Raw genomic sequence first — 23256 nt, 5'->3', positions numbered from 1 at the left:
CATAGTTAAATGCTTTTAATGAATGCTGCTACGTCCAAAGAGCAAACACGGTACATTTTACACAATCAAACAATGAACAGATTCATTCATTTCAGAACTGTCTTGGTACAAACTGCAAGCCGTAACTTTTTATTCATCATTGTTGCACTCGTCATTGACGGCCGACCATAGCGGGTACTTGCCCTGGCCACAGAAGATGCCCGAGAAATCGTCCAGAGGTGTAGCCCAGGCCATCACTCCACCATAGCCGTTACTTTTGATGTATTTCACCTGGAGAAACAAACCAGAAACATGTTGCTTTTGGTGTATTTCAGCTGGAGAAACAAAACAGAAACATGTTGCTTTTGATGTATTTGACCTTGGGTGACAATACATACATTCTATGATCCTGTTCGGAATCGTAAGCTGAAAGATCTGTGGAAAGTGAATACAATCTGAGTCAAGACCTACGCACTACACACAAGTTAAAAGCTCAATGCGATTTCTTTGGTCTCACCTCGGGCATGTGCTTATCAGAATGTGCTGCATTCATCTACTGGATTGTGATAAAGGAAAAGAGGGACAGACGATATTCAGAAACAACTATGTCAAATTTGTATTGGTTGTGGAATAGTTGCTCTCCCTTTTCCCCATAGAAACACTAAGGCATCACACAAAAGCATCCCTGCAATGTCACGTGTAGCTTGCCTCATCGTTTCTATGAAAAAACAAGGAAATCAAGTGAAAGTAACTCTGTCACAGCCCATATAAACCCGGGGATGATGTGGAGATTATAGAGAGACGGACCTTCCCTTGGACAAGTTCAACCGGCTGTGATTTGTGTTTGTTTGTTTGTTTGTTTGCTTAACGCCCAGTCAACCACGAAGGGTGATATCAGGGCGGTGCTGCTTTGACATTTAACGTGCGCCACACATAATACAGAAGCCGCAGCACAGGCTTCATGTCTCACCCAGTCACATTATTCTAACACCGGACCAACCAGTCCTAGCACTAACCCCATAATGCCAGACGCCAGGCGGAGCAGCCACTAGATTGCCAATTTTAAAGTCTTAGGTATGACCCGGCCGGGGTTCGAACCCACGACCTCTCGCTCACTGGGCGGACGCCTTACCACTAGGCCACCGTGTTGCGGTCCTAGTATAGATAATACACACACAGTCTCAAATAGCAGTATAACGATGTGGGACCGCTATTTTTTACTGGAATCTGTCACCTTTTCGCGAAGGCTTGTAGGGTCGTCATAACCGATCCACTGGTCGCCTTTGGCCATGTAGGGAACTTTCATCTCTGGGATGACCTCGCTGACGTCAGCACTGCTCAGCTGAGTGCAAATCTGAAAAAGATAGGGTTTTATATACTGAATGTATCATGACATTGTATAAACAATATGTATGTATATGTATATCATGTATATATGTATGTACGAGGGCTGTTCCATTATTATTTAGAATCAAGGCTCCTGGCAATAATTATGGTGTTATATACAAAACCATGCTGTCAAATAATAGACTATCGTGAGGCTTGACACAAAAAAATGAAGTTTGTGAGTTATGTCGTTTTCATATGGTCGACTCGGGAAGATACTCACCGCACAATGTATGAGATTGCGTCATGAAGCTCAAATTCGCGATTTCGGAGCCATAACTTACAATAACTACAAAATAAGGGTTAAAAGAGGCCGATTTGCATGAAAGTGTGATGAAATGCTTTAATGAACGCTCTTTGTAGAGCAATGGTGTTAAACTGGTACAGCAATTTCAAACCGGGTAGACGGAGTCTCGAAAATGATACCCACCCTGGTCTACTCCTTTCATTCGTTATCCTCGAAAACATTGGTGCTGTTGAACAGATAAAAAGAGAAGATCACTTAATTATAATCAGGGAGATGCAATATGCCCTTGGCATTAAAAGCTCTGCATTTGAAAAGATCTTACACAAATATCAATGGCCCCAAAGCGATTTGCCGGTTGGGTACCACATGAACCCAATGACGGGAAAAAGAGGGGTAGGGCAGAGTGTTGCCTGACAATACTTGAAAAAATGGAATATCGTCAGTGGTGACAAACCCTGGATTAATTAGCTCCACTCTGAAACAAAACAACTGTCGTCTGTTCGGGTGTTGAACCAGGTGACCCAACCCCTGCCAAGTTCAAATAACAAGAAGCCCTAAAAATTGTTCGCATCTTTCGTGGCTAGATCAAGGCATTTAAACACTGTGACTCTTGAGGACAGGCATACAGTCACGTCTGACAGCTGTGTCCACCACTGATGGTCGAACATATTCGAGGCTTGGCACAAACACCGTCCAAACACAGGTATTCGAGGGCGTATGCTGTAACATGACAACGCACCTGTCTATACTGCCTTTGCGACAACAGATTTCTTGGCACCAAAGGGAGCACTGCTGCTGGTTGCATCCACCCTATTTTCTTGACATCTCCCAATGCTAGTTCAGCCTGTTCTCGGATTTCAAGAAATAGCCGCGGAAACACGGGTAGAGACCCCTAAAGACTGTCCGAGACTTCACGAGGGCCATACCAGGTATAGCTGATGTCACGTGGTCCCAGGCCAGAATGAGAACGTTTGAGAGGATGGCCAGTTGGGTGTCGGCTGGGGAAGGATTGGTCTAGAAAATGGCCTGGTTAGATTGTTGGTATGTGTTTCCGTTTCTGAGATTCTAAATAATTATGGAACAACCTACGTATGTGTGTGTGTTTACTATGATACCTTTTATTGTGGTACGTCTTAAATGTGAACAGTTTGTTTTAAAGAGATAGTAGAAAACAAATCAAAAATGAGATCGATGTTGAATGGACCGACCCCCTCAGTTCCAGAGACAACAATAACAACAATAACCAGAAACAAAATCAACAAGAAATTCCTCCGATAGGAAAAACACCCCCGTCAAAGGGCCCGTCAAAGGGAAATAACCTTCTCAGTTGGTGGCAGTGAGAATGGTTATTTCCCTTTGACCAACGGGGGTGTGCCTCTATAAGTCCTTGTATAATTTTAATCCACCAATAACTCCCTAACCGTGTGTTTGACTGGTCCCAATTTTTGTAAGGACCGTCTCAGGAATGTATAGAACCTGTTCACCAAGTTTGGTGACGATCGGTCCGTTCATTCTTGAGATCTACTTGCGAACACAAACACACAAACAAATACCCAAACAAATACCCAAACAAATACCCAAACAAATACCCAAACAAACACATCGAGCGAAACCTATACACACCCCTATACCGGGGATGTAATAAACAAGAAACTAACGCGCGTATACAGTTTTGCTTAGCTGTACTGCAAGGCACTGCTCTGATCTGCACAGCCCGATGCAGAGTTAAGGCGGATCAAGTCACATCATTCATAACACAACGATAAAAGCAATCATTCAATGTGCACCATGCTGTCTTGGATAAAGCTACTGAAAGATTTGTGCAAAAATTAAAGTATAAAATACAAAATGCATAGAGCTAGAGTAGCTTTTATTATGAAAACATCTCTGCTCTTCACGAAAACGCAACGTTAAGAAATGAAATGACCAAAGTCACACTGTACCTCGTAGTAAGCCAGAAAACCACCTTCTTTTGTGTATGAACCTGCGGTACCAGGACCACTGGCAGGGGCACCCAGGGAGGTGTCTGATGACGACAGGGTGAAGGTGCGGCCATACAGGGGTACCCCGATCACCAGCTTGTCTTTAGGGGTACCTAGCTCCACCCAGTATCTGGCGGCCCAGTCCTACAGAAAGACATTGCTACTGTGAACATTTTGTCAATCCTGCTTGTCTCGTCCGATGTGTTACGATGTACATGTACTGAACACTTACCACATTGAGGTACAGGTCATCGCCAGTCTCACTGTGGTGAGAGTACAGCGGACTGTTGTGTACGATGTGGTACGATGTACATGGACTGTACACTTACCACATTGAGGTACAGGTCATCGCCAGTCTCACTGGGGTGAGAGTACAGCGGACTGTTGTGTCCGGTCTTGTCCTCCCAGCCCCCGTGAAGGTCATAGGACATCAGGTTGATGAAATCCAGGTCTCTGAGGTTTTCAGGGTTTGCGAAAGAAAGGCAAGAACAGATTTGATGTTAAAAACAACGGACCTGTGCTCGGCATAATAAGTTAATTTCTAGAGACATGTAGTTGAAGGTTCTTCTTCTTCTTCTTCTTTTCTTCTTCTTCGATCATGAGATGAAACTCCCACGTACACTTATATTTTTACACGAGTGGGTTTTACGTGTATGACCGTTGTTACCCCGACATTCAGGCAGCCATTCGCCGCTTTCTCGGGAAGTTTAATTTTAAAGATTTGTCGATTTTGATAAGGTTGTTTACTTCTTCGTTTAATTAAATTGTATCACGAGAAGTTACCAGAAATACACTGGTAAAGGTTTTTGTGTCTTTGCACTCCTTTTTAAAAAAAACAAAAAACCCTTTAAACAGAGAGAGAGAGAGAGAGAGAGAGAGAGAGAGAGAGAGAGAGAGACAGACAGACAGACAGACAGACAGACAGACAGACAGAGACAGATACAGAGAGACAGAGAGAGAGACAGGGACAGGGACAGAGACAGAGAGAGAGACAGAGAAACAGAGACAGAGATTAACTCACGCGGCAATCTCAGCAACTTCGTATGCTGTGTCGATCGTCCCCTTCCCAGCAGCCACTGCGGCAGTCAGAAGAAGAGTCTGTCCACTGCTGGCAGCGTAGGTGTCGTAAGTCATTCTCAGTTGCTGACCAAAGAAAAACATCAGAACGACTACAATTCGAACATTGCGCTCTGTGAGATCTTATTGCTAAGCTCCTAACTAAAGTCAAGCATTCAAGCATTCAATACTCTCTTCCACACACTCCTCGCAATAAGCTTTTCGACGAGATTTCTTTTGAAGATATTTTCCAAAAGCGACGGAAACAGAATTGCCCTTCCAACAAAACGTAGGGGAGAGTTACTGATTGCGTACCTGTTATCCATATCGTACCACCCCCATTCCCGCGAAATGACGAATGCCTGTAGCCCTTGCTGAAGTGTGGGGAGAACCCCGTAGGAAAGAAGCATTCTTCCGGTGTCAACATGGTAGCTAGCGAGAAAGAAAAATTCACCTTTTTCGCATTTTGATGTTATTTTTGCAGTGACAAATTTGTGTGACTATGCAAAGACTACACCACTGAGCAAATTAACTTGACTATACATTAATACCTTGTTGAGTGTAGGCTGCATTTGGATCAAAACATTGGCCTTTGCTTTACATGTGGAAGGCTAGATCTACTTATTGTCCAACCTACCGAAGTCACGCATATCGTACCAGCCAGAGTCTTGATATAGTACCGGTGGTACGATAACAATGACTTCTGGTACGATATGCAGGATGACACAACTTCCTATTAATTGCCAAATGATCCATTTAGGAGTACTTATTAGAAGTCTGAAGCCTGAAGTTGTTTCAGAAAAATGCTTTCCCCCCTCGACCTGGACATCAGAGGACATGAAAAAATGTCTGGCAGCCATTGCAAACGGAATGGGCTTCAACGCTGCTTCAAAAGTTATTGATATTGTACCACAAGCTCACTAATATCGTACCCCCAGTACGTTATAAGTGACTGACAGGTACGCATTACAGAACTGGTCTTGTAATTCGTACCATTTGGATGATTTTTATATTTAGTCAAGTTTTGACTAAATATTTTAACATCGAGGGGGAATCGAAACGAGGGTCGTGGTGTATGTGCGTGTGTCTGTGTGTGTGTCTGTGTGTGTGTGTAGAGCGATTCAGACTAAACTACTGGACCGATCTTTATGAAATTTGACATGAGAGTTTCTGGGTATAATATCCCCGAACGTTTTTTTCGGTTTTTTGATAAATGTCTTTGATGACGTCATATCCGGCTTTTCGTGAAAGTTGAGGCGGCACTGTCACGCCCTCATTTTTCAACCAAATTGGTTGAAATTTTGGTCAAGTAATCTTCGACGAAGCCCGGGGTTCGGTATTGCATTTCAGCTTGGTGGCTTAAAAATTAATTAATGACTTTGGTCATTAAAAATCTGAAAATTGTTAAAAAAATAAAAAAATTATAAAACGATTCAAATTTACGTTCATCTTATTCTTCATCATTTTCTGATTCCAAAAACATATACATATGTTATATTCGGATTAAAAACAAGCTCTGAAAATTAAAAATATAAAAATTATTATCAAAATTAAATTGTCCAAATCAATTTAAAAACACTTTCATCTTATTCCTTGTCGGTTCCTGATTCCAAAAACATATAGATATGATATGTTTGGATTAAAAACACGCTCAGAAAGTTAAAACGAAGAGAGGTACAGAAAAGCGTGCTATCCTTCTTAACGCAACTACTACCCCGCTCTTCTTGTCAATTTCACTGCCTTTGCCATGAGCGGTGGACTGACGATGCTGCGGGTGTACGGTCTTGCTGCGTTGCATTGCGTTCAGTTTCATTCTGTGAGTTCGACAGCTACTTGACTAAATGTTGTATTTTCGCCTTACGCGACTTGTTTTCATTGCAAACAATATACGGAACTATGATCAACTATTAAACAATGGCGACTGCACGTCAGAGGCCTGTGTTATTGTTGGCTTCCCCTCGAGTAGCTTCCCTTGCTTCTCTGTCTTTGTCATTTGTTGGTTTGTGCAGTGCAGTTGTTTTGTCAGTTATTCTCCTCTTTATCTGTTCTATCGTCTTTCTTCTTCTTTTTTGTGTGTGTATTTTTGTGTTTTTGTGCCTGAAGAAGACCCTTAGGTCGAAACGTCGCTGTTATTCGTTCCGTGTTCGTCATTTTAACGTGAGTACATTGCTTTTTGGTCTCTTTAATATACGGAACGTTGAAGGCACAGGAGATGAGTGTTTATGGACAATTTGAAGTGCCTAGCATAAAATGGTTGCGTTATAGAGCTGTTTGTCCTTAAGTGGTATGATATCAGTAACTCTCCCCTACATGTGCAAAGTTTCTTGTGGTTTTCAAAATGACCCACCGGAAAATGACTTTGCTAAGTTAAAACAATTGTTGCCAGGATCAAACCCCTGAAGCTGAGAAGTGTTGGCAGGAATCTGAGCTGCTCTTCAAAGGACGAACATCTTCGCGATTTTCCCCTGAACTACAGCAGTTGTAGAAGCTATCGAGAGATGGATCAGCAACGGTATAGGTCAACTCGAAGACTGTGTAATATGTTTGTTCCCCTTCTTGGCGTACGGATCGTGTCAATTCCACACAAACTCAACTCATCTTGTCCGCCATCGTGCTTATTTCTGTTAAAGCTTTACTTGGATCGCAAAATCAGCACTTTGCTCGAATACAGATCCTGAATGCCAGATAGTGTACAATATAATGTCACGGTAATTGAATTGAATAAAGTTTTGTTTAAAACAAATTCACATCCTCTGAAGAATCCTTACCTTGACAAGAGCTGTAAACTTCTGCTTGTCGTCAGCAGGGCTTCCTCGGTTGCCCGGATACTCCCAGTCAAGGTCGAGGCCGTCAAAGCCGTTCTGTGTGAGGAAAGTGATGGAGTGGTCAGCAAAGTCCTGGCGACTGGTCTCATTGGCCACCATGGCCGTGAAGGAAGCTGACCCCATGTTCCAGCCTCCCACAGCCAGCAGGGTTTTTAGGTCAGGGTTTTGTGCCTTGAGGTCGTTCATTCTCTCGTACCTGTTAGCACAGTGTACACACAGCAATGTGTCATAACTCTCGGCTTGTAGTGGGGCTTTTGGCGTTACAATATAAGCAGCAGTGGCATAGTCCCGAATTAGCCGCTTGGGGAGTGAAACACATTTTGAAAGAAGAGCGACTGTTTGAGATTCACTCATTGAGCCTGAGCCTGACAAGGGGCTAAGTCGGGTTGCCGCAGCTGTATTTGACCTTTTCTTGTAGCTGTGTTCAGTTCATGAGAGAGATGGCTAAATCAGTGGGCACGACTGTTCCACATGCGCGTAATGTCGTCTGCTTCAAATTGGAAGCCGAAGTGCGATTCAGTAGGAGCACTCATAACTGTTATCTTGACAAATAAACGGGGCCCTATTTGGATGACAGAGACGCACTGCAGTTATAAATATAGTAAAGACAATGTAAAGCAGAAATGTTTTTATTTTAGACTTAAGCACCTGCATGTGTCGTGCAGTTTTCGGCACGCCCGGAACGAGGATTTAGAATAACCTCCCCTGATGAGAGTGATAAATCACGTGTTGGGCAAAGGCGGGTACCAAGAAGAGAACGTTTATTTTTGTGTCCGTCATTTGGCATGTACAAGCCTGGCCAGATCTGAGACAGTGAACCCAACTGTTTACACGGGAAGCAGTGCGTCTTTTACCCAAGAAGGAACCGGAAGCCGACCATCAAAATCTATATATCTATATACGGCTTGTGTGTGTCTGTCTGTATGTGTGTTCACGATTCACGGCCAAAGTTATCGATGGATCTGCTTCAAATTTGGTGGGCATATTCAGGTAGACCCCGGACACAATCTGGTCGATGAAAATGTTCAACACGTGCTCTCAGCGCGCAGCGCTGAACCGATTTTGGTTTTTATGGTTTTTCTGTACATCCATTCCCAGTAACTCTTCCTTATCTTCTCCAGTGTTTTGCGCGTTTATCTCCCTTCCTTCGTGTGGCGTCAATCGCGTACGGTGCGCCACTCATTCGGCTCTACTTCTTCCCGGCGAAGCCGGTACCCGGCGAAGCGGGTAATCATCTAGTTTTTCATGTATTGTGTGTTCTTGCGCGCGTGTGTGTGCGTACATGCGAGTGCAGATGCGTGTGCTTGCGTGCGTGTGAGCATGTTAGTGTGTGCGAATTCGTGGACTAACTCACAGTCCCTTGGACCAGTCAGTGCTGAGATCATTCCACTCGTAGTGCGTCAGATGGTTGCCGTCAAGTTTGGCGAAGGAAAAGATGGCGTGACTACATAGCAGTGGGTCGATGTCTTCAGGAAAGTAGGACGCGTCACCGTTCCGGTACTGAGACCAGTTAGTGTAGTAACACACACGTCGCTGGCAGCCTGCAACAGTCAACAATATCCTATTTTCCCCAAAGGCATGGAAATTAACTCCGTCAATTTTTAATCTTGTACCAATCGTAGCAAAGAAACTCCATCGAGTTTTCCAAAATGATAAAAACTCAAACATGGCAGGAAGCCTGTAGAAATGGTAAAAGATATGCGTCAAAGGTGACATTGTGTACAGGGGGCATTTTAGGGCTCTGCAAATAGGAGCTCGAACGGGCGGTATTGGTCGTTCTGGGGGTAGAAGGGGTGTACATGCTGAAAATAACGATACTGTTCAATCCATGCAAACATCATAAATTATTATGATCGGTTAAAGCGACACTGACATGTCCTGGCGTCCATATTGGTTTAAACAGTGTTTTATTTTCAAATACAAATTTACAAAACCATGAAAAAAAAATGTTTTAACGAAGGAGCACAACAAAATAATGAATTGGCGGACGATATTGTAAATTCTTAATTCAAGCCAATCAAAACAACAATAACAAGAATAACGTCCATATTAAATACGAGCCCCCCCTGCCACATGCTCACATGCCTAAATACAGCAGGTTAGTCGCGTCGAGCGCAGAGGTCGAATGTTTTTTTTCTCAATATAATTTGCAAATTGACATAGGTTGTCACTGACGAAATAATTTCAGCCCCAAAAATGATAGTCGGCATAAAAAGCAGGCAGATTTATTTGTGTTTTTTAGTGTGTGTCCAAGGTGAAGAAAGCTCTTCGCTCACGTTAACAGCATAGATGGTTCTGTGTTCTGAAATCTGAATTAGAAGACAATTAAGATGGTTGGCTTCATGTTTCTCAGAAGTACACTTTTTATCGACACAAAGCTTTTTTTTTTTAATCTCTTTTGGTTCACGCCTGTTTTCGGTTCTCATTTGTCAAGTACTAATGTGCCGCACCGACAAACCAACTCACGTAAAATAAGTTAGTACGTATTGATTGAACATTGAATTTCCCATTTTGCGCCATGCGACGTCAGAGGCCGAATAGCGCAGTCTCGGAGGAATACTGATTGTTTCGATCTGTGTAAAACGTTATATTTTGGTCATGAATACAAATAACGTGTAAGACACTCTCTTTTTTTTTCACTTACCACCTGTTACCGGATGACTTTGTGTGGTTTCTGAAGGACTTCCGGTAGTTACTGAGGGACTTTGGGTCGTTTCTGTAGGACTTCCGGTAGTCACTGAGGGACTTTGGGTCGTTGCAGTGGTACTTTGGGTCGATGTCGTTGAACTTTGGGTAGTTGTTGTCGTACTTTGGGTCGTTACCTCTGGACTTTCGGTGGACCCAGCATCGCAGTTGACGACCTCAGGATAGTCGCAAGCGGTACTTGTCAAGTCAAAGTACAGGCCAGAAGGACAGGTAAACTCGTACACAACATTGCTGATGCACCTGCAATTATTGGCTCTTTATTAGTTGTTGTTTTAATTTGGATTCCACAGGCAAGCAAACAAGACATGCACGGGTTTTTTTTTATCCAGCAGTACAAATCGTAACTCCGCCTGGATGCACCCTAAAGGTCTTTCAGCCGGTCCCAAGCCCGGATAAAGGAGGAGGGTTGGGCGTGGGGTTAGCAACTCCACCCCGCCAAAAAAACCAACTTGCTACAGAAACCGCAACAAAAACCAACCAACAACAGCCCAGTCAGGAAGGTTTTTCTCTAGAAGAGCTCATGACGCGTGCTGGTGAAAGCCTACGGGAAAGTGAGGCAAAGGCAGCTGGCACGACATGGCCCCGACTGAAAGGAGCTGCCCAGAACCGGGTGCGTTGGCGAGGAGTTGTTGCGGCCCTATGCTCCACAGGGAGTCTACAGGAATAAGTCAAGTAAGTCAAGTACAAATCGTAATTGTGTGACCTATCGATTTTGAAAATGGCCCAATGATTTCACGATGAATCGTTTTATCCGGAGCAGTTTTGTAATGCCCTTGTCTTAATCTAAGTAGGCTTTTTTCCTTTGTCAATCTACACGCGAACTGAATTATGACGTTCAGACATAAATGGGAATTATGATAATAATCTGAGAACTGAGAAAGATCCATGGGCGGTGACGCGAAGGAAGTGGGAGACATCGGCCCAGAACCCGGGAAGAGTTCCCTCTCCTTTGTAAAATATCTTAAGAAGAGTTGCCTTTCTTTGAAGGGGACCCCAACCGAGAAGGACTGTCTTTCTTTTAGCACAGTCATCTGAATCTTGATCTCTCTGCCTGGAAGCTAGCTATAGTCGAAGGCTGCTGGATTTTCAGGAGGAGAAGGAGGAGGAAGAAGGAGATGAGGAGGAAGAGGAAAAGGGCATAATATTGGGAAAGAGGCGAAGGAAGAAAAGGAGGAAGGGAAGAAAGAAGAGGAGGAGGAAAAAGAGGAGATAGAGGAGGAGTAAAAAAAAAAACGACGAGGGAGAGGAGGACTGACAAGTTAGTTCTTACGTCTTAGGACCAATTAGTCTATCTTTGGACAGGTAGAGTTAATATGCTATGTAAGAGGAGGAGGAAGAAGAGGAGAAAGAGGAGGAGTAAAAAGAAAATACGTCGAGGAAGAGGAGGAGGGTGAAGAGAAGCAGGAGAAAGAAAAGGAGGAACGTAAGAAAGAAAAGAAGGAGAGGAAGGAGAAGTAAAAACAAGTCGCGTAAGGCGAAATTACTACATTTAGTCAAGCTGTCTAACTCACAGAATGATACTGAACGCACTGCATTTTTTCACCAATAAGACAGGCTCGTCAATCCCCACGACAAGGAAATCGCTCACTTTTCACGTGCAAAGCGAAGTGAAAGCGACAAGCCAGAATAGCGCGGTAGGGTATTGCGCTGAGCAGGAAAGCGCGCTTTTCTTTATTCTTTTAATTTTCTGAGCATGTTTTGAATAAAACATATCATTTCTGTTTTTGGAATCAGGAAATGATAAAGGATCAGATGAAATCATTTTTGGATCGATTTTTTAAATTTTATTCGAATTACTAATTAACCTATTTTCGTTAATTGTAATCACATTTTAAGAATAAACATGACATATGTATATATTTTCTGATTCAGAATTTCATGAAAAATACGATGTAATCTCATTCGAATCTCTTTGCAAAAATTTGATTTTAATGACAACTTTAATGAGCAAACTCATTAATTAATTGTTAAGCCTCCAAGCTGAAATCCAATACAAAAGTCCGGGCTTCGTCGAAGATTACTTGACCAAAATGTCAACACAATTGGTTGGAAAATGAGAGCGTGACAGTGCCGCCTCAACCTTTACAAAAAGCCGGATATGACGTCATCAAACACACATATCACACACAAAAAAGTCTGGGGATATTATATACTCAGAAACTCTTATGTTAAGTTTCAGGAAGATCGGTCCAGTAGTTTTCTCGGAACCGATCTATATACACACACACACACACACACACACACACACACACACACACACACACACACACACACACACATACACCACGACCCTCGTCTCGATTCCCCGTCTCTATGTTAAAACATTTAGTCATAACTTGACTAAATGTAAAAACAAATCGCGTAAGGCGAAATAACAACATTTAGTCAAGCTGTCGAACCCACAGAATAAAACTGAACGCACTGCATTTTTTCACCAAGACCGCATACTCGTAGTTTCGTCAGTCCACCGCTCGTGGCAAAGGCATTGAAATCGACAAGCCAGAATAGTGCGGTAATGGCCGCGCTGAGCGGGATAGCACGCTTTTTATATTTAGTCAAGTTTTGACTAAATATTTTAACATCGAGGGGGAATCGAAACGAGGGTATGGTGTATGTGCGTGTGTCTGTGTGTGTGTCTGTGTGTCTGTGTGTGTGTGTAGAGCGATTCAGACTAAACTACTGGACCGATCTTTATGAAATTTGACATGAGAGTTCCTGGGTATGAAATCCCCGAACGTTTTTTTCATTTTTTTGATAAATGTCTTTGATGACGTCATATCCGGCTTTTCATGAAAGTTGAGGCGGCACTGTCACGCCCTCATTTTTCAACCAAATTGGTTGAAATTTTGGTCAAGTAATCTTCGACGAAGCCCGGGGTTCGGTATTGCATTTCAGCTTGGTGGCTTAAAAATTAATTTATGACTTTGGTCATTAAAAATCGGAAAATTGTAAAAAAAAATAAAAATTTATAAAACGATCCAAATTTACGTTTATCTTATTCTCCATCATTTGCTGATTCCAAAAACATATAAATATGTTATATTCGGATTAAAAACAAGCTCTGAAAATTAAATATATAAAAATTATTATCCAAATTTTTTTTTCGAAATCAATTTAAAAACACTTTCATCTTATTCCTTGTCGGTTCCTGATTCCAAAAACATATAGATATGATATGTTTGGATTAAAAACACGCTCAGAAAGTTAAAACAAAGAGAGGTACAGAAAAGCGTGCTATCCTTCTTAGCGCAACTACTACCCCGCTCTTCTTGTCAATTTCACTGCCTTTGCCATGAGCGGTGGACTGACGATGCTACGAGTATACGGTCTTGCTGAAAAAAGGCAGCTACTTGACTAAATATTGTATTTTCGCCTTACGCGACTTGTCTGTACCTCTCTTCGTTTTAACTTTCTGAACGTGTTTTTAATCCAAACATATTATATATATATGTTTTTGGAATCAGGAACCGACAAGGAATAAGGTGAAATTGTTTTTAAATCGATTTCGGAAATTTTATTTTAATCATAATTTTTATATTTTTAATTTTCAGAGCTTGTTTTTAATCCGAATATAACATATTTATATGTTTTTGGAATAAAAAAAGTATAAAGAATGAGATGAACGTAATTTTGGATCATTTTATAAACAAATAATTTTAAATACAATTTTCAGATTTTTAATGACCAAAGTCATAAATTAATTTTTAAGCCTCCAAGCTGAAATGCAATACCAAAGTCCGGCCTTTGTCGAAAATTGCTTGGCCAAAATATCAATTTGATTAAAAAATGAGGGTGTGACAATGCCGCCTCAACTTTTACAAAAAGCCGGATATGACGTCATCAAAGACATTTATCCAAAAAATGAAAAAACATGTAGTCAAAACTTGACTAAATGTAAAAAGGAAGAGGAGAAGGAATAGAAGGAAGAGAAAGAAAAGGAGAAATGTAAGAAAGAAAAGAAGGAGAGGGAGGAGAAGTAAAAACAAGTCGCGTGAGGCGAAAATACAACATTTAGTCAAGCTCAGTCGAACTCACAGAATGAAACTAAACGCAAAGCATTTTTCCCGCAAGACCGTACACTCGTAGCATCGTCTGTCCAGCGCTCGTGGCAAAGGCAGTGAAACTAACAATACAGAAAAGTGCGGTAGCGGTTGCGCTGAGGAGGATAGCCCGCTTTTCTATATCTCTATTCTTTTTAACTCTCTGAACGTGTTTTTAATCCAAACATATCATATCTATATGTTTTTGGAATCAGGAACGGACAAGGAATAAGATGAAATTGTTTTTAAATCGATTTCGGAAATGTAATTTTAATCATAATTTTTATATTTTTAATTTTCAGAGCTTGTTTTTAATCCAAATATAACATAATTATATGTTTTTGGAATCAGAAAATGATGAAAAATACGATAAACGTAATTTTGGATCGTTTTATAAAAAAATAATTTTAATTACAATTTTCAGATTTTTAATGACCAAAGTCATTAATTGAATTTTAAGCCTCCAAGCTGAAATGCAATACCAAAGTCCGGCTTTCGTCGAAGATTGCTTTGCCAAAATTTCAATCAATTTGATTAAAAAATGAGGGTGTGACAGTGCCGCCTCAACGTTTACAAAATGCCGGATATGTCGTCATCAAAGGTATTTATCGAAAAAATGAAAAACAAAGTCTGGGGATATTATACCCAGGAACACTCATGAAAAATTTCATACAGATCGGTCCAGTAGATTACTCTGAATCGCTCCACACACACACACACACACACACACACACACACACACACACATACACCACGACCCTCGTCTCGATTCCCCCCTCTATGTTAAAACATTTAGTCAAAACTTGACTAAATGTAAAAAAAGACAAGGAAGAGGAGAAGGAAGAGGGGAAAGAAGAAGACGAGGAAGAAGAATAGAAAGAAGAAGAGGAGGGAGAGGTGGCGGGAGATGTAGAGGAGTAGGCAGAGAAGAGAAGAAAAACGATTTGTATTGCAGATCGCTGGTTTTTAGATAGCGAGAGACAGTGGAGGAACAAGAAGACGAAGAAAAGAAGGAGGCGGAAGAAGAAGAATGTACCTGTAGAATTTAGAGCAGTCGTTGGCGTCACTATAGTATCCATCATCCTGACCATTACAGTCAAACGCCACTGGTGGTTGAAAGCAAATATGAAGAAAAAAATGTCGTCAGATAGGGTTGAATCATTGTGTATGTATCAGTACTAAACGGCATGCAACAGTTATGTCATACAGAACTATGAACAATCATGTGTGTGTGTGTGTGTGTGTGTGTGTGTGTGTGTGTGTGTGTGTGTGTGTGTGTGTACGTACGTGTGTATGTGTTTGAGAGAGAGACACTGACACTGACACTGACACAGTTTAATTGAATATGGGCCTACAGCCCCTTTTAATGGGGGGGGGGGGGGGGTACACATGAATCACAGGAAAAAATAGAAAACATGATATTTAAACGTATGCAAAATACACAGTGGTTTGTTCCAAGCTTTCCTCTATCAATAATCTTGCACATCAATGCTGCCTAATATATACATACAACCGAACAATAAATACAGCAACAACAAAACCTTCAGCGACAATTAATCCTCATTATTATTTAACATTGACAATCTTAACTGAAATGCAAAAACCAAAAACTTTGCTAAATCTACAATTGTTTCTGTGTCTTGTTTTTTTAAACATGGTAATCATACTGCCCAACTGATCACCAACACTTAAAAACTTAATAAAGGCGTTGTCCACAAAAAAACCACAAAAAAACACAAAAAAACTCCATTATGACACCGCCACAAACAACACTTAAGTCAACCCAAACACAGACATATGTAAGACAATAACCAACATTAAAGATGCAAGATTTTGTCCATTGTAGAAAACCACACACAATTGATAAATTTATAAAACGCCAATGAAGAAGGACGCTCAGCTGTAGAGAGAAAGAAAGAAAAAAAAAGAAAAAACCGTAGGGTTTCATTTTTTTCAATTATTTTTCAGCTTGAAGCGGACTGCATATCATGCAACTGAGGCAAAAAAAAAAAAACACACTTAAAAACTGTGCTAAATACTTTATTCTTAACTCACAATATGTTTGGCATTAAAAAAAATGGATTTCGGTATCTAATTTATCTTCACAAAAGGGGCAACACTTGTTTTCTGTTGGATTTTGGAAGCGATATCTGTGGATATTTATCTGTGAAACACCCATTCTAAATTGAGCGATGAGATTTCTGTACACATCTTTCCATAATAACATGTCCACATAACGTTCTTTTTCCAAAACAGGCTTTATATTTTCCATACAGTGATAGGCGCTCACTCGAGTCCAAATGATTACGCCAATCATGACAGAAGGAACTGCAGAGCCTCTCCTTCAGTTCTGCAAAAAACACCCTCTCGTTTCCACATCCAAACATCCAAACTTGGTAAAATCAATTTTCACACAAAACTGCCTTTACATGCGTTACCCATGTGATACCACCTTTTTCGTGGAGGTTGAACAACATTTTGTATGCCTTCTTTGAATAAAAATTGTCTGGCTGTCTCAATAACCGTAACCAATATTTAATTAACCTTGTGACTGTTGTCGCCCAAAGAGGATACCTACCCAATTCACCATACACAACATCATTGGGAGTTTTATCTACTACGTGCAGAAACCGTTTACATGCAAATAAATGAACACGTTCCAATTGGTCATACTTCTCATAACCCCAAATTTTGGCTCCATATGATAATATTGGCAATACTTGCGCATCAAATAACTTAAAACATACATCAAATGAGTTACAACCCATGTTCTTTAAAGTATTCAAAATTTCGATCGTGCTTCGCTTTGCTCTTGTTGCTGCGTCTTCAATTGCGACGTCATAACTATGTCTTGTTGAAAAGGTGAGGCCAAGATATTTCTACGAATTTACAACCTCCAACTGATTCCAATCAAAAATCCATTTTTCTCTTGCACATAAAAATCTGCCTTTTCTGAAAACTATTATTTTTGATTTATCCAGATTTACTCTAAGACTGAGTCCTTGCATTGCTGTACATAACACGTTTAACTGGTTCTGTAATCCAATAACAGTGGATGCTATCAAAGTGAGATCGTCAGCAAACAATAACAAAAAAAAGTTCAAGTTCCGTAGGACCGAGGGACACACCTTGTTTGCCCTTTTCAATAATTTCATTCGCCAACTCATTAATTAACAAAGAAAACAGCATTGGGCTCATAACAGAACCTTGTTTCAGCCCTTGTAGACATTCGAGATAGTCCGTATAACCCTCATTGGAAAAGGACACGTGCTTCAACAGTACGTGGCATACATAGCTCTTATCATTCTTAACATTCTTCCGCTGACACCCGATCTCATCAACACGGACCACAGCACAGTGCGGTTAACAGTATCGTAGGCCTTTCTAAAATCTATAAAACCAACATACAACTTAGATCTTTTTAACAGATGTTTCTCAATGGCGGCATGCAGAGTGAAAATATGATCTGTGGTGGAACGTCCCTTTCTGAAACCAGCTTGTACATCGTTCAAAACGGAGTTTTCTTCCGACCACAGAACCAGTCTGTTATTAATAACTTGGGTAAATACTTTGCTTTTTGAGAGAGAGAGAGAGAGAGAGAGAGAGAGAGAGAGAGAGAGAGAGAGAGAGAGAGAGAGAGGGAGAGAGAGAGTGAAAGAGAGAGCGACAGACAAAACGACAGAGACAGAGACAGATACAGATTGACAGAGAGACAGAGAGACAGAGACATAGACAGACACACACACACACACACACACACACACACACACACACACACACACACACACACACACACACACACACACACACACACAGAGAAATAGAGATAGATAATAACGACGGAGACAGGGAAACATAGTAGAGACAGAGTCAGGCAGAGACAGCGAGACAGACAGCGAGACAGACAGCGAGACAGACAGACAGACAGACAGACAGACAGACAGACAGACAGACAGCGAGACAGACAGCGAGACAGACAGCGAGACAGACAGCGAGACAGACAGCGAGACAGACAGCGAGACAGCGAGACAGACAGCGAGACAGACAGCGAGACAGACAGCGAGACAGACAGCGAGACAGACAGCGAGACAGACAGCGAGACAGACAGCGAGACAGCGAGACAGACAGAGACAGAGAGACACAGCGAGAGACACAGCGAGACAGACAGCGAGACAGACAGCGAGACAGACAGACAGACAGACAGACAGACAGACAGACAGACAGACAGACAGAAACTCATTAGCATGTACGACAATGATCTGTACACAAAGGCGTAAACCAATAGACAGTCTCAGATGACATTCACAACTTTAAGGGCTGTTACATTTGCGTTTGTATGGTTATAGTTATTATGCTCTCTCATTTTCGTTAAAGAACCATTTGGGATAATGTTTAATATACATGTAAGTTTAAAATAAAAGCAAAAACAAAATCTAAAACGTTTGATCCCCGAACAACTCACCAGACACCTGCAGCAAGGCTACTACAGCCAGTGTGGTCATCTTGACTTGCAAAAACATCTGCAAGAAAACAGGACTTACGTCATCACATCTGTGGACAACTTCTTATTAAGACGAGAGTCAAGGCTGATTCTTCGAAGATCGCTCAATACACGACCCGACTCAGCAACAAACGAACTAAGAGACAAAGAAAGAGACAATAAATGAGACAAAGAAGGAGACAAACACACAAATTAGCAACGAACGACTAACAAATAAAGAAACAAAAACAAACAAACAAACAAACAAACAAACAAACAAACAAACAAACAAAATCACCGATAAGTAAACAGCTTTTTGGATTCTAGCGGATGTAATTTATTCAAATTCAGGCATTTCACATAATCTGTACTTCCAACTTTGGAAAGACATCATCAAAGTTAATTCCAATACGAGAATGGAAATGATTAAAACAGCATTTCATCGTTCTGTTGGGTATTACAATTTTGCAAACCGTCCATTTTGTTGTTGGTGTTTCACTAAAGCCGAGATTAGCACATTTTTCATTCAGGAATAACGCTTGAAAACATCACAATTTAATCCTGAGTGATTTTTTAATGGACATGGAGTGTTCAGGGATTGATAATGAAAGACGCACAGAGAAAGACATACGAAATAAACGTAGCCTACTGTTGACGTGATAAACAAACAAGTCGCGTAAGGCGAAATTACTACATTTAGTCAAGCTGTGGAACTCACAGAATGAAATTGAACGTAGTCCGCCGCTAGTGCAAAAGGCAGTGAAAGTGACGAGCCTGTTTGGCGCGGTAGCGGTTGCGCTGTGCTTCATAGCACGCTTTACTGTACCTCTCTTCGTTTTAACTTTCTGAGCGTGTTTTTAATCCAAACATATCATATCTATATGTTTTTGGAATCAGGAACCGACAAGGAATAAGATGAAAGTGTTTTTAAATTGATTTCGAAATTTAATTTTGATCATAATGTTTATATTTTTAATTTTCAGAGCTTGTTTTTAATCCAAATATAACATGATGAAAAATAAGATGATGAAGAATGATGAAGAATAAGTAGAACGTAAATTTGGATCGTTTTATAATTTTTATTTGTTTTTTTACAATTTTCAGATGTTTAATGACCAAAGTCATTAATTAATTTTTAAGCCCCCAAGCTGAAATGCAATACCGAAGTCCGGCCTTTGTCGAAGATTGCTTGGCCAAAATTTCAATCAATTTGATTGAAAAATGAGGGTGTGACAGTGCCGCCTCAACTTTTACAAAAAGCCGGATATGACGTCACCAAAGACATTTATCGAAAAAATGAAAAAAACGTCCGGGGATATCATACCAAGGAACTCTCATGTCAAATTTCATAAAGATCGGTCCAGTAGTTTACTCTGAATCGCTCTACACACACACACACGCACACACACACACATACACACATACACCATGACCCTCGTCTCGATTCCCACTCTATGTTAAAACATTAATAAGTCAAAACTTGACCAAATGTAAAAACAAGTCGCGTAAGGCGAAATTACTACATTTAGTCAAGCTGTCGAACTCACGGGATGAAACTGAACGCACTGTATTTATTCAGTAAGACAGTACAGCTTCGTCAATCCCCGCGTGAAGGAAATCGCTCACCTTCCACGTGCAAAACGTAGTGATATTGACACGCCAGATTAGCGCGGTAGCGTATTGTGCTAAGCAGGAAAGCGCGCTTTTCTGTATTCTTGTTAACTTTCTGAGCTTGTTTTGAATACAACCTATCATATCTATATGTTTTTGGAATCAGGAAATGATCACGAATAAAATGACATCATTTTTGGATCGATTTCTTACATTTTAATAGTAAGACTAATTATTCTATTTTCGTTAATTGTGATCACATTTTAAGAGTAAATATGACATATGTATATATTTTTAGATTCATATTGTGATGAAGAATACGATGCAATCAATTTTGAATCTGTTTGCGAAAAATCGATTTTAATGACAACTTTAATGAGCAAACTCATTAATTAAATTTTAAAATACCAAAGTCCAGGCTTCGTCAAAGATTACTTGACCAAAATTTCATCCAATTTGGTTGAAAAATGAGAGCGTGACAGTGCCGCCTCAACTTTCACGAAAAGCCGGATATGACGTCATCAAAGACATTTATCAAAAAAATGAAAAACAAAGTCTGGGGATATCATACCCAGGAACTCCCATGTAAAATTTCATAAAGATCGGTCCAGTAGTTTACTCTGAATCGCTCTACACACACACACACACACACACACACACACACACACATACACCACCACGACCCTCGTCTCGATTCCCCCCTCTACGTTAAAACATTTAGTCAAAACTTGACTAAATGTAAAAAGAAGAAAATAATTATACAAAAGGAGAAGAAAAAATCAAATCAAAACTCAAATAAATAATACCAGACAATTGTTGCAATAAAATACAACCAAATACAATAAAACAAAACCACACAAAGCAAAATTGAGCAAAGTAACAGAAAATAAAGTAAAGAAAATAACGTTACATAATAGTGCTTACCATTGCGATGTTCAGTATGTGAGCTCCGACTAATTGAAGCGAGGAAGACTCTGGCTATATAGGTATTTATAACCGGACATCAAATAACTTTCAGATTAGAATCGAAATTGACATAGGTCACACTTCATTAATTTCATATCATCAACTGTGTTTCATTAGACCCCCAGGGGTTCATTGTGTTGCTGCACCTGTGTCTGTTATGTGTGTTTTAATTGCACCTGCATCATCAAGAAATAAAGAGTTCCCTTGCTTTTGTGTAGTCACAGCAGGAGGTGCTGTAAACTGTTTGTTCATCCTGCAGAGTTTCAATGTCACACACACACACGCGCGCACACACGCACAGACAGAGAGAAGAGAGATAAGCCGGCATAGACTGACAGACAGGCCGACAGACACGCACGCATTCGCACACGCACGCACGCACGCATGCACACACGCACGCACGCACGCACCTACGTACGCACGCACAAACATAGACACAGACAAACAGTCACAGACACACACACAGACACACACACAGACACACACATACACACACACACACACACACATACACATACACACACACACACAGAAACACATACACATGATTTACCTTAACACAACAGGACTGCAGCACGCTCTCTCTCCCCCCCCCCCCCCCCCCCAGGGGCGGATCACATCATTTTAAAGGGGGGATTTCCAAATTCTGTTTAGGGACAATTCGACGACGAGAAGCATTTAGTTGAGGGCGCGAAGCGTTCGAACCTTCTGGGGGGGTCCGGAAAATGTTGATTAAAAACAAGGAAAACAAGAAATTCCTCCGAGGTAGGAAAAACACCCCCGTTGGTCAAAGGGAAATAACCATTCTCACTGCCACCAACTGAGAAGGTTATTTCCCTTTGACCATTAATATCTCCCTCTATAAGTCCTTGTAGAATCTTAATCCACCAATAACTCCCTAACCATGTGTTTGACTGGTCCCAATTTTTGTAAGGGCCGTCTCAGGAATGTATAGAACCTGTTCACCAAGTTTGGTGACGATCGGTCCGTTCATTCTTGAGATCTATATGCGAACACAAACAAACAAACAAACACATGGAGCGAATCCTAATCTTAATCTTAATCCACCAATAACTCCCTAACCGTGTGTTTGACTGGTCCCAATTTTTGTAAGGACCGTCTCAGGAATGTATAGAACCTGTTCACCAAGTTTGGTGACGATCGGTCCGTTCATTCTTGAGATCTATATGCGAACACAAACAAACAAACACATGGAGCGAATCCTATATAGAGATTACACAACGTCATCGAGTGAGGGACCGACAAATATTGAAACTCGAGGATGATTTGTTTGTGGTATCAACCGAGACCGTAGGTCGAGGTTGATACCACACAAAAAAATCATCCGAGAGTTTCAATATTTTTTGGTCCCTCACAAGATGACGTTTGTGTAATTTGTGTATACAATGATAAATTGATTGTATACAATGATCAATCTCTATACCTTCCTGTCACTGGAAGCAGCAACACTTGAAAGCATAAGTTCCCTTGACAAACGTCATTTATGATTGGCGTCATCTATGAATGACGTCACTGTCTAGACAAGACAAGTGCCGGTATCGGCAAACCTTGTCGCGGCAAAGGCGTGCCTTGATACCATTGAGATCATAGGAGATGCACAGCAGTGCCGATACCAGGTTTCTTTAGCTTCACTTTAAAATGATATCAGAACGATAGTTATTCACTTGAAAGTGAACACAGGAGAGTTGTATACACACCCCTATACCAGGGGTGTAATGAAGCCATCTGGTGCACTCCGAGCCAAGAAACTTCCCCTTATAGTAATACAACTTCCAAAAAGTTAATTTAAAAAGACAAATCCGGATCAAAACAAGGACAATTGACCGATCAGGTGCAACCTGGGCAAACAAATGACTAAACATCTTTTCAAACCGTCACTTAGAAAACAAAGGCCGATTCCTAGGCAGGTTCGGGGGCATGCACCCCAGGAAAATGTTTGATACAAATCAAGGACAAT

General features: G+C 40.9%; 1 protein-coding gene and 1 long non-coding RNA gene across 2 annotated transcripts in view; both read right to left on the bottom strand.

The window, feature by feature from the left end:
• LOC138960067 (chitinase-3-like protein 1) lies at nucleotides 1–21273 on the bottom strand. The gene is made up of 11 exons (XM_070331791.1): nucleotides 21237–21273; nucleotides 18684–18741; nucleotides 15258–15327; nucleotides 10120–10421; nucleotides 8830–9016; nucleotides 7419–7671; nucleotides 4616–4737; nucleotides 3924–4047; nucleotides 3556–3738; nucleotides 1214–1333; nucleotides 1–270 (listed from the first exon to the last, which is right to left on the bottom strand). The coding sequence occupies exons 1-11, from the start codon at nucleotides 21237–21239 to the stop codon at nucleotides 130–132; spliced, it is 1563 nt and encodes a 520-aa protein (XP_070187892.1). The 5' UTR covers nucleotides 21240–21273; the 3' UTR covers nucleotides 1–129.
• Nucleotides 21274–22574: 1301 nt separating this feature from the next.
• Nucleotides 22575–23256, bottom strand: part of LOC138960075 (uncharacterized) — a 261944-nt gene continuing 261262 nt past the window's right edge. The window contains exon 3 of the long non-coding RNA XR_011453879.1: nucleotides 22575–22998. This is a non-coding gene — a long non-coding RNA (uncharacterized lncRNA). The remainder of the gene's footprint in view (nucleotides 22999–23256) is intronic.

The sequence above is a fragment of the Littorina saxatilis genome, linkage group LG2 (assembly GCF_037325665.1).
Source record: "Littorina saxatilis isolate snail1 linkage group LG2, US_GU_Lsax_2.0, whole genome shotgun sequence".
Classification (NCBI taxonomy): domain Eukaryota; kingdom Metazoa; phylum Mollusca; class Gastropoda; order Littorinimorpha; family Littorinidae; genus Littorina; species Littorina saxatilis.
The sequence above is the reverse complement of the archived record's forward strand: the minus strand, read 5'-3'. Positions and strand labels throughout refer to the sequence as shown.

Bases quoted from the DNA above. Each gene is read 5' to 3' on its own strand.
- LOC138960067 (XM_070331791.1), bottom strand. The intron at 4,048-4,615 runs GTGAGTTAATCT...TGAAAACCTCAG, and splicing joins GAAGTTGCTGAGATTGCCGC to AGACCTGGATTTCATCAACC. The intron at 271-1,213 runs GTGACAGATTCC...TTGTTTCTCCAG, and splicing joins CTACAAGCCTTCGCGAAAAG to GTGAAATACATCAAAAGTAA.